Consider the following 11,793-nt stretch of genomic DNA (forward strand, 5'->3'; position numbering starts at 1 on the left):
CAGTGTACTTCGTCGATCTGCCTGTTCTGCTCCCCCCTCTGTCTCTGGGGAAGCCTCTCACCGCCCCTGCACCCCAGTTCAGTATGCATAAATAAAGTATTTAAAAAAAAAAAAGGAGGAGGAGATTTGGACACACGAAGATAGAGGCCGAGACTGGAGGGACATGGCCACAGGCCAAGTGACGTGGACAAACTCCAGACCTGGGAGATAACCCATGTGGTTGTTTTAAGCCACCTATTTGTGGTACTTTTGTTATCCTCCTATGAGGAAATAAATACACTCACATCAGAGGTCATTTCTATTCTTCCTTGCTGCTGTCCGCAGGTCTTTGCATTCTCCACAAGACTCCAGGCTGTACCAACCACACCCCGCACACCCCTTCCCTCAGCGCTTGTCTTCTCAGGACTGGCCACCCAGCCAGTCACCCCCTTCTTCTGTCTTGGAGGCTAAAACTTCCTTTTCCTCTTTCCAAACTAACTTTCTCCTTGGGCACTTCTCTCCTCCTGTCTCCTCTGAGCTTTCACTCTATCATCTGCTCCCACCCCCATACTTTCATCTGCAGAAGTCCCTGCAAGGATGTTACCTCCCAGCAGCAAGAGAACAGGTTAGAGAGGTCAGCTCTTGGTGGCTCTTTCGTTCTGCCATCAAGCAACTTGCTTAACCTGTGTCCGTCAGGAAGCCCCAAAGAAAGCCCTGCAGACATGACACATGTTCTAGATCTTTGAAGAACAGGAAGATAGTTGGAGGTATTAGGGTCTCCCCCTTTGCCCTCCTGGGGCCAGAGTGCCTTTCATTACTACTCCATGTTCTGGAAGTCTGGGGGGTCTGGAAAAACAGAGCTGGGTGGCATCTCTCTGGAGGGAACTAGTACCTAAGGACTCCCAGATGTCACTGTGCCTCCAAGGCAGGACCTAACTGTCATAAGTGACAACTTGGCTGGTGGTGAGAGGCTGCCTGAAGCTACTCACGGTAATGGGGGCGAGTGTGAGTCCTACCTTGCCTCGCCACAATTAAGCTGGCCATGCAGTCTGGAACACTTGTGCCCGCTGCCAGGAAAGTAATGCCCATGATGACGTCAGGGATCCCAAGAGTGTATCCAATAATAGTCACCTACAGAAGGAGGGAGACATGAACTCACAGAGGAACACCCCTGGAAATTTTCCTCCTCCAAAGTGGTTGTAACAATGTAACCAAAAGAAAAATCTAGAACATGATTCTATGTTAAAATATCTTTTGAGCGTCCTTTTTTCCTGTTAGTAATACAAACTTAGAAAATAAAGTCAGGAGAAAATTAAAACGCCCTACCATTTGTCAAGACCCACAGACAGTCACGCGTGAGGGAAATCGTGATATCAGTCTTCTCCTTCTGACTTATTTTGCTTATCATCATTCCCTCCAGAGTCATTCATGTTGCAAATGGCGAGAGTTTGTCCCTTTTTTATCGCTGAGTGGTATTCTGCATCCACCACATTTTAATTCATTCATCCACCCCTGGCACTGAGGTAGTTCCCATAACAACAGAGTTAGTGCTGCCATTAGCTCAGGCACATACATCCGTCCAAAATAATGTTTTTGCATTCTGGGTAGATTGCTGGAAAAGGAATTGCTGGATGTATGGTAGATGTGTTTTTAACATTTTGAGGAGCCTCCACACTGTTTTCCACAGGAGCTGGACAGGCTACACCCCCATTAAGGGGTGTGAGGGTTCCTTTCCCCAACATCCTAGCGTCTGCTTGATTTTGGTTTTTCTGATCAAGGCCATTCTCACAGGTGTGAGGTGTGGCTTCATCTACGTTTTCCTGTTGGCAAGTGGCGATGACCACTCTTCCATGTCCCTGTTGGCCACCTGGAGAAGTTTTATTGAGTTCTTCTGCCCAATTGTTTGATTGGGCTCTTGGGTTTTTTCCTACATCATTTTAAACTGATGCACAGATACCATTCTCATGTTTAAATACTGACATGCTTTCTTATTGTGTTCTTACAATGCCACTGCACAAAATAACATTTACTGGGCACTATTTTCTATTTCTATAATTTACCACTGATGAGGGAGGCACTGTGATGAGGACAATTTTATGCCTTGGGAAAATGAGGGACCCAGTAGTTAAGCCACATTGCCTGCTGGCACAAGGCTGGTAAACAATGAATTAGGAATTCCCAGTCAACTCTTTCCTATCCTAAGTGCCTGTCACCACCACTCCATCTTCTGTACACATTACTGGCTTCTCATCTTACTACTTCCTGAGGACAGTTCCAAGAAACAGCAGTGTGGGATAGGCAGGGTGCTCCCTGGCACCCCACCAGGGCACAGTGAGAGTGCCTGTATGGCCCTGGGATGTGCGCTTCAGCAGAATTCAGGCTAAAATGTGGCTCTGTGGTCTTTACCCTTCCCATGGAGGTCAGTCCCTTTCCCACACTGAGGCTGGCTGAAGTTCAAGATGCCAGGCAGGCACAAGCCAGCAAGGTGGTCCCTCCAGCCTGGCACCATATCATCAGCTGCTGTTATGCCTTAAGGACAAGGGCAATCGGCCAGGCAACGGGGTTGGGAGTGTGTGACAAGTGCAAACTCCGCACGTTAGAGCTGATTTAACAATATAGTTATTTCCAACATGGAACATCTGACCTTCATACCCACTCAGATGTCACAAGATATGCTTTAATGTGTAATGCTTGAGGGGTGGCCTTCAGCAGAAGTCGTTGGATCCTTTTGCAAATGAAAAAATGAGGAGGCCTTTAACACTACTCAAGAATTAAAATTTTAAAATTCAATTCACCAAAGGCATCGTTTTTTATGACCTTTGATTTTCCTGGGGGAGGTGTTGAGTGGCACTTACTGCTCTTCCCCAACCCCAACACACACACACACACACACACACATGCAAGCACACACACTAACATCTATGGGAGTTTAACCTTTATCTGAGATGTGCGGTCGCGAGCTACCTTCAGGGCTGGAGCTTAGAGCACACTGCATGAACACAGATGCTCCAGGCTCCCAATAAGGTTGTTAGACAATGACAGTCATTCCCACTTCATAGAGGGTGACTGTGACTCAAGAAAATGGAGCCACCTGCCCACACCACTCACCAGCCACACCATCAGGTAGGAGAAGACGGCAATCCACAGGGTGGCGGTGATGAAGGTGACCATGAAGAACTTCTCCCAGCGTGGCTTGCTGCAGTTGGGGATGGTGATGCAGAGGAGGAAGATGAGTGGCCAGGTGAGCACCCACTTGGCTTTGTCCCCTTTTGACTCTGCCATGGGGTGGGGGTGTCAGAGTGGGAGAGAAAGATATAGCGGGTTATACACCTGCCAGTCCACCTGCTGGTTTCTTTTTTCTTAAGATTTATTTATTTATGCTTACAGAATTGGGGTACAGGCCATAGGTGTGGTGGGTGAGAGGATTCACCAGAGACAGAGTTGGGAACAGAACAGGCTCCTGGTCCCACACAACAGTGGGTGGAGCTGAGTGGGGAGGGACGAGGAGCTGAACCCCGAGACTGAGGTGAGGAGGAGGGAAGCAGCTTGGAGAGCCTGACTGAAATACACTGCTGAGTGACACAAGCTATGCAACGTCTATCGACTGACAGATTCCGGATAGATAGGGAAAAGCTCTGAAAAATCAGAATTTCCACTGCTAACTTATGTTATGACCTCTCTTTTTTGTATAATCATAATATCAAAATATTCTGAGCAACAATCAGTTTACAACTGGATTGTCTTAGCCTCATAAAGCAGCTGCCTGGTTCATGCATGCTGCCCCATGGTGAGAAATCCCTCTGTCTCCTGAGACAGAAGGCAAGTCCCAGGAGAGATAAGACCGCAGGGCATAAAAACTCCTGGGAAGCTTTCTTGGTTTCTTCATATAAAAAAGCAAACCTCAGATAAGATTCCCAGGGCATAAGGACTCATGGGCAAATTTTGGCCTTGATTACACAGGTGTTGTTCGATACACAACTGTTACAACTTTCTCTTAATTTACTCCTTTTTAAAACAAGCACTAACTACACTCTGCTAGCCTTAAATTACCCACTAGCTTTTCTTTAGACAATCACTGATAACGCTGCTAACACAATTTATTACTACCCCAAAACCCCTAATAACCTTTTGCTAATGAGCTCATCCCTTTCCAGACCCTCTTCCTTTGAGTGATAACTAAACAGCTGTACACATGATAATTATCACAAAAACGTATAATCTAGTATACCATAGTATGTTAAGAGAAAAATGCTTTGTTTCCCTTGTCCTTGAGAATGTTTTATGGTGATTTCTCATTAACTTACCCTTTGCATTATTGCAATTAACTACTTGTTACACAGTATAAATAAAGACCTGCTGAGGGAATGGCAGGAAGACTTGCACCCAATCCTGACTCCCATGTCTTCCTTGTGTCCGCTCCTCTCTCCCCTTTAGGAATCTCCACTCGCCGACACCTTCCCACCTTAGGGCCCTGCCTGTCTTGCCTCCAGACACCTCGATAGTTGGAGCTGGTCTCCAACAGCTGAGGGGAGCAGAGGGCCAGAGAGGAGATGTCTGCTGTGCCATGTGGGTCAGCTCCCTGGCCGGGGATCAAACTCGTGCTGTGGTAGCTGCGGATTGCTCCATAGTACTGAGCTTTAACCCACTGCACCACTAGGGAGGGCCCAAGGGTTTATTTTTTCAAGCCACACAAGAGGACATGGCTGAGTAACTCAGTTCACAGAATTTTATGGTTTATGTATTATATCTCACTAGAAAAAAAAGCAATTGGAAAGTAAGCTGGTGATATCTGTTTTGGCCGCATCCAGGCTTGAATACTAAAAGCATATTTACTAATTAAAAAATAAACCCAGCCTGCTGATGAGATGAGGATACAGTTGTTCAAAATCATGTCTAGCCATACATCCATCCTAGATGCTGCTTCTAGAAAAGCCTCTGCCCCCCCCCCCATCTCTCTCTGCACACCCCTGTCTGTGACATGCAATCCTTGCACAAATGGCATTTTCCTGCCTACTTGGTTTGAGCAAAATTCATGGCTGTTGCCTTTTTAGCCCATTCTGACTGAACAGGGTGCTGGGAAGGCATAGGGCACCCCCAGAAAGGACTGTATCCCGGGGTGAGTGCACTGCAGCTGTGTAGCTTCAGACAGTAAATGCCCCGGGGTGTCTGCAGGCTTACACCACAGTAGCAGCAGAAGGACCAGTTAGAAAGATTTTCAGACACCAAATTGCATCAGGGTTGATCTTTTCACTTGGTGTGGGATTTGGACCTGGTTTAGGACTCTGCCCTGATCTGCCCCACCCAGCTGGCAAGCCCACAGTCCACTGTAGACAATGCACCAGACCCCTTGTGCTGCTGTGTTTTTTAACTGCTGAATGAAACCATTGGTGGATGTGAAATCAGTTAAGTGGATGGCAACTAGCGTTTTCTAAAAAAAAGAAAAAGGAAACATCTGAGCTATGCGATGGCATGTAAGAGTTAAGTATTATTCTATGAGACTTGTTTCTCTTTTATGGAGAGCTGGGTGCAGGCACACACACGTGTGAAATATTTATTACAGTGCATATGGGTGGAGTGTGGAAAGCTCCATGGTGCTCACAATGCCCCCAGCCTCGTGCCCTGCATCTGTTCACCGGCATCCACCTCACTGCCCTAACACTTCTGGGTAGCCGTTCCTCATCAACCCAGTAACCTGTGCATGATGATAGTGCCCCTGTAACGGCTCTGGATTTTAAGAACATTTGTGAAGTACTGAAATTCTCTCCAAGCTGACCTATGACCTCCCTGCCTGAACCCATGTCCCCACCTCTCCCAGATGGGGTGCAAAGAGCCCACGGCCATTCCCACTGCAGTGGGGCTGTCTGCACCCTTTGCTGAGCAGGAGGCGATGTGTGGTTCAGCCTTCTAGTAACTGCAATGCGTGGCTTGATGCTTGACTGTTTTTATTCCTAAATTGTTCAACATATCGAACGGCAGTGATCCAAGGTCAAGGACAATGCAGGGGAGGGCAAAGCTGTGGCATCTGGCTGAGGGTCACTGACCTCAATCCCCTACCTCAAAAGGGGGCTGCGGTAGTATTTTGGGGATTGGAAATGAAACAGCATTTGCCACACAAAGCCCAGAGTCTCACCACCACTCCTAGGCCTGTTATCGCAGACTCAGTTTCAGATGTTGTGAGGAGCTGTCAGGCCATGCTGCTCCTGGCACTGACTTGGGAGATACGTTCCTATGTGGGAGCTTATAGCCACAGAGCAAGCCACTCACAGAAGTGGCCTGATGAATCCTTCCATGCTGATGCCCTCAGCCAAGCCCCAACCCCATTCCTGGCCCACACGGAGCTTAACACACAGGAAATGAACGGAAATCACCAGAACACTGAGACAAAACCAGGAAAAGACCAGCTGAAAGGAAAACTAATAAAGAAATCACACATAACAGCCATCGTTTGCAATCCCCCAGGAAGGGGTTTCTATAATATTATACTGATGAAATTAGTTATTTTCTGAACATCTACCAAAAGAATAGAACATATCACCACAAAGCATAACTGGCGAGAAACAGAGCCCAGTCACACCCGAAGAAAGGAAAGAGCATGGACGGCCCGCACACACGTGCTAATGTTTCCTCCAGTCTGCCCGTTACAGCTCAGGCCGTGGGGGCTGCCAGGATGAGAGAGTTTGCATTCAGGAAGAGTCCTGGGACACCTCTGGCACCAGACCCTTCATTCGGGGCTATTTTCTCCCCACCATATTTGTGCTCCTGTCTGAGACTGCCCCGGCGACGGTTCCAGTAAGATGGGCGCATCAGGGTCTGCTCCCCAGCCAGCAAGCACGAAGCAGGGTCACTAGGATTCGGGCAGACGGATAAGGAGAGTCCAGAGTCCCTGAGCCCTCAGTCGATTTTACAGTCTTTACTGAGCCTCTCAGGGAACCAGGCACACCAGCCTGGAGGCAACTGAGACTTCCAGCCCTCACAAAACTTAACTCTTTCTCCGGGCTCTTTCTAGCATTCTCTTGCAGTCTCGCCTCTCCTGTAGTCTCTCGCCCTCACTAGCCATCGCCCAGACACCGCCTTAAAGCCCTGGCATCTTGGTTCAGCCTGCACGAGTGCAGGCGCACACACCTATGTTCCAGGTGCCCACCCTCAGGCCCACGGGCCCTGTGCCCACGCTACCAAGCGCCTCTGCGTGAACGTGATCAAGGCCGCAGGTCATTGCCATGGAGGCTAGTGGCATAAACGCCTGATGAACTCATTTACCCCACACTCAGGACGCTGAAACGGGGACCAACTTCAACACGCGTGTGGCTGCAAGTGTGAACCTGGGAGGCACAGGAAGCAATTCTGAGGGCTCTGAACAATGGCAAAGAGAGGGACGGGGGAAAAGGCGCCTGACTGTCTGTTTCCTGACTCCACCTGGCTTGGACCCACATGCATCTACACCAGGAAACACCTTTGTACCTTTCTCATGGAATGTCCCTTCCTGCCTGAGTAAGTTCTAGTTGGTTCGTGTCACTTGTAACCAAAGGATCTCAAGCGATCGCGCCATGAAGACAGGAGCGTTTTCAAACCTAGCCGGACATCCGCCTCGCCTGGGGAGCTTGGGAACAGGCAGTTTCCTGAGTCCTGGAGAGAATTCTTTCTGCTTATGTCTTCAAGTTCTAAGGTCATGTTCATATAATCATGACCTTGCCAAACCCTTTATCTAACATGTTTGAAAATAAACTCTGCATCTGGTATGGAAAGACACTGACCAGAAGGTTCTCTACTCACAAGTCCCACAAAGGACAGATGCCGTGCAGGGCCACCAGAGCAGGGAGCTGGTGTGAGGGGAAGGCCGTGGGACCTGCATGGCGGTTGCCACGTGTACCACAAGGCAGGGCACAGGCTTAGAATGGTGGTCGGCGTGATTCCAGGGGGCTCCACAGTCTCGAGCTGATGCTAGTTGGGGGTACTTGGCCCTGAATGATCAGAGGACTATACCCCCCTAGAGCAGAAGAGCCAGATAAATGAGGTGGCTCGGAGTGCTAGTCCCTGGAGGGGTCATTTCCCCATGGAAGGCTCGAGGCGAGACTGGCCGAGTCCATCCTGAGTGTCCCCTCTGTCAACACCACCAGCCCGCCCACCCCCCCTGCCACCCTTTCCATACAACTTCAGGGACATCTGTGAAAGGCTCGTGACACACTCCCACTGACATGCAAACATGAGAGAGAGGAAGGCTGTTGTTTTTGTTTCACGAAACTCTCAGATTTCTCTTTTGAAGTAGAACATTACAATTAGGTGAAAAATTCCTTAAAATGAACTGTAGAAAGACAGATGGCTAATCGTGCTCAGGAAATACGAAGAACAGATGTAGTTGCTGATGAACAACTTTAAACAAATTAATTTGGACAGTTGACTAATTAGCTGCTCCAATTAAAGGCAGAGCCAACGGGTGGCTCCCCGGAACATGTAGGTAGCTGTGCCCCGCGGACGAGGAACCTTTACATAATCTAGCGAGCCCCGTTCTAGACAAGTGAGCTCCAGCTTGAGTGTCAGACCGAGTCCGGGGTTCTGAGAGCTTTGTGTGGTGATGGGGCCTCCGCCTCCAGGTCCTGGCAGAGTCCCGGAGCCCTGACGCTCCTAAGTACTCCTGAGCCTTGGGTCATCTCTTGCTCTACACCTCATCCCAAACACAGTCTAAGTGCCAAGAATACCAGAAGAATGTTCTGTTCTATTCAGGAAACCGCTGTTACAGCCGTCGCTGCTCTAGGGCATGTCCGGCCCTGAGTGGAAATGGGTCTTTCTTGTAGGGCTTCGCTGTGCCACACCCCATTCTAAGAGCTCTCCCTGTGTTCTTTGCTTTAATCTTTGCAACGACACCCAGGTGGGGCAGATGGATGGGGCAGGTCATCAGAAAGCCGTGACAGTTGACTAATTAGCTGCTCCAATTAAAGGCAGAGCCAACGGGTGGCTCCCCGGAACATGTAGGTAGCTGTGCCCCGCGGATGAGGAACCGTTACATAATCTAGTGAGCCCCGTTCTAGACAAGTGAGCTCCAGCTTGAGTGTCAGACCGAGTCCCGGGTGGGCGCTGGATGGGGCAGGTCATTAGAAAGCCGTGATTATTTACTAACAGCTTGGATCTTTCTAAAAAGTCCAATTCCGTTTGTGGAACTTTCCGAAGAGGGGAGAGAAGCTGGAAATGGAGAGAATTGATCATGCTGTTGTGAGGGAGCTTCTACAAAAAGCACAGGGGTCTCCAAAGTACAGGGGTCACAGGACCTCTAGGTGGAAACCTCTAAACAGAAGGTTCATGCACCCCAAGTCCAGGGAGACAAATTCTTGCACTCGGGACTCTCCCCCACTTCGTCCTATGTCTCTCGTCGCCTCTATCTTTTCTCAGACCGTTAAAACACTGGTAAATGTGTTTCCCTGAGTCCTGTGAGTTGCTCTGGCAAATTAATAAAACCCATCATTAGAACCTCTGAGCTACAGCCAGAGGTCAGAAGCACAGGCAATAACCTGGGCTTGCAACTGCAGGGGGGAAGTGCGTGTGTGTGAATGTGTGCGTGGGTACACGTGGGTGTGTGTACACGAGTGTGTGTGTACACACGAGTGTGAGTGTGCGCGCACACTTGTGTGAGAGTGTGTGTGTGTGTGTCGCAGTCTTGTGGGGCTGACCCCTTAACCTGCGGGATCTGACACCCCATCTGGGCATGAGTGTTGACTGAGTTAAGCTGCTGTCGCACAGCTGGCGTGAGAGGGGACTGCATGGGCCAGGGGTGGCCTTTGTCCCCTAAGCATGTCTGGGGTCAGCAGGCCAGAATCTTGACTCTGCCCCTGCTTCCTGTGTGAAGCAGAGCAACCTCTCTGTGCTTCAGTTTCTTCACCTGGGAAATGGGGATACCGAAAGTACCCCCCCTGCGAGGGCTTTTTTGAGGACTTGAGGGAATGAAGGCCCTTGCTGGCCCATCAGAACCATGGCCTCCTGTTAGTCCCAGGAACTTCCAGGGTCTGAGCACCTGTGGAACACTCACTCATCCCAGGCTTGCCAGTGGCATGAGCTGGACTACAGTGCCGGTCCTGGGCACACAGGATGCCAAGGCCACGCGCCTGCCCCGGGACAGGCCTGGGGCTGGGGCTGTTCCCCTGTGGCGGGTCCAGACCGTGTTCACAGCCCGGGAGGCACAGGCCCCCGACTCAGGTGCCTGTGTCCCCTCTCTGTAAAATGGGGGTGAAGACAGTGGCCCCCCATAAGGCAGCCGTGAGGGGTAAATGAAGGAGTATGTGCCAGGTGTCAGTGGCTGGAGGGGCCACACTGAAGGGACCCCGCTCTCCAGCCAGAAGCCGGGTGACTGTGGGCCAGTCCGCTAACCTGGACTGGCCTTCCCTTCTCTGGACATCCCTTCCCTTCTCTGTACATGGAGATCATCACCGCCCCACCTGGGTGTTGTTGCAAAGATTAAAGCAAAGAACACAGGGAGAGCTCTTAGAATGGGGTGTGGCACAGCGAAGCCCTACAAGAAAGACCCATTTCCACTCAGGGCCGGACATGCCCTAGAGCAGCGACGGCTGTAACAGCGGAGGCCACGCGCGCCCCACCCTGTACACCCCGGTCATCTCTCCCATATGGAGGTGGGAGATGGGGTCCCGCTGCATGGCCGGGGTGGCCCCGGGCTGGGCCTCTGGCTGGAAGTCAGCACAAAGGGCCTGCATAAAAGGCTTTCCCGGGCCGGGCTGGGCTCAGGGTCCACGGCTGGCCCGCAGGGCTCCCTGGAGAAGGTGCTCTCTCTCCTCTTCTCCCAGGAGGCCTGACCAGCAGCCTCTGTGGCCTGGACTGGGGAAAGTAAGGGGCATTCTGTGTGGCTGCAAATCTTGCACCAGGCCTGTGGGCACTGGAGCCAGGCTGCTGCTGAGTGTCCCTGCGCTCTGGTCTGCCAGCCTAGCACCCTCGTGCTGATGGGCAGGGCCTAGGGCAAGCTGGCACTTCCCGTCCCCCCTCCCTCAGCAGTGTGTGAGGGCAGGAGATGACATTCAAAGTCCCAGGGAGCAACCTGCTGGGAATTCCCCCCACGTCCAGAGGACAAGGGCAAGGCTGTCCTACACCCACCTGGGTGCAAAATCCAGAACAGTCTGATACCTGTGGCAGGTGCTCACCAGGCACAGACTCCCTCATCCTGACTCGGGGCAGTGGGGGGAGGGGGGAGGGGGTGTACAGCCAGGCCTTTGGGGATTCTGACTCCTATGACCTATTTAGAATATTGCTGGTGGCCCACATAGGGGAAGGTGTGAGACCTGGTGTAACAGCCGTGTGGCTAAAGCACCCCCGATCCAAGGAAACATTTCCTGAGAACCTACTATGTGCCAGTCTGTGCACACAGGCGGAGACTAAATTATCCTATTTGCTACTCAGAGCAACCCAGGAAGTAAGGGCCACCCACCCCCTCCTGTGGATGAGGAACAGAAGTTTAGGGAGGTGCCTGAGGTGGTTTAGGGAGGTGTCTAAGTCAGCGGAAGCCAGAACCGAACCAGCAGCCCTGGGCCCCAGAGCTCCCAGCCTGACTGACCACACAGGAGAGCTGTGCCTGCTGGTCCCGATTTCCCCTGACACCCAGCCTGCAGAGAGGCTGGCTCCAGGCTGCCCGAAGGACCACTGTCCTGTCTTCATCACCCCATCACCCCTTTTCTTTCCCCAGTTCCTTCCTGAGCCCAGCCTAGGAGAGCGATCAGGAAACTACAAGGAGAGATGAGCTGAAAAAAAGAGGGGGGTGGGCAGGTGGGTGAGGGGGGAGGTGAGGGATGGGTGAGCAAGAGGCTGAGGGGGCAGGTGAGCAGG

The 11,793-nt window shown here is 51.1% G+C and overlaps 1 protein-coding gene across 2 annotated transcripts in view; it reads right to left on the reverse strand.

The window, feature by feature from the left end:
* SLC24A4 (solute carrier family 24 (sodium/potassium/calcium exchanger), member 4) overlaps nt 1-11,793 on the reverse strand; it is a 120,080-nt gene that overhangs the window by 4,583 nt on the left and 103,704 nt on the right. For both annotated transcript variants that reach the window (XM_004681607.2, XM_004681606.2), the window contains 2 exons: nt 3,088-3,254; nt 996-1,110 (listed from right to left, as the gene is read on the reverse strand). In XM_004681607.2, the coding sequence (XP_004681664.1) occupies nt 996-1,110; nt 3,088-3,254 (282 nt within the window). The remainder of the gene's footprint in view (nt 1-995; nt 1,111-3,087; nt 3,255-11,793) is intronic.

This window comes from Condylura cristata, unplaced genomic scaffold, assembly GCF_000260355.1.
Source record: "Condylura cristata isolate star-nosed mole 26May11 unplaced genomic scaffold, ConCri1.0 scaffold00013, whole genome shotgun sequence".
Lineage (NCBI taxonomy): Eukaryota > Metazoa > Chordata > Mammalia > Eulipotyphla > Talpidae > Condylura > Condylura cristata.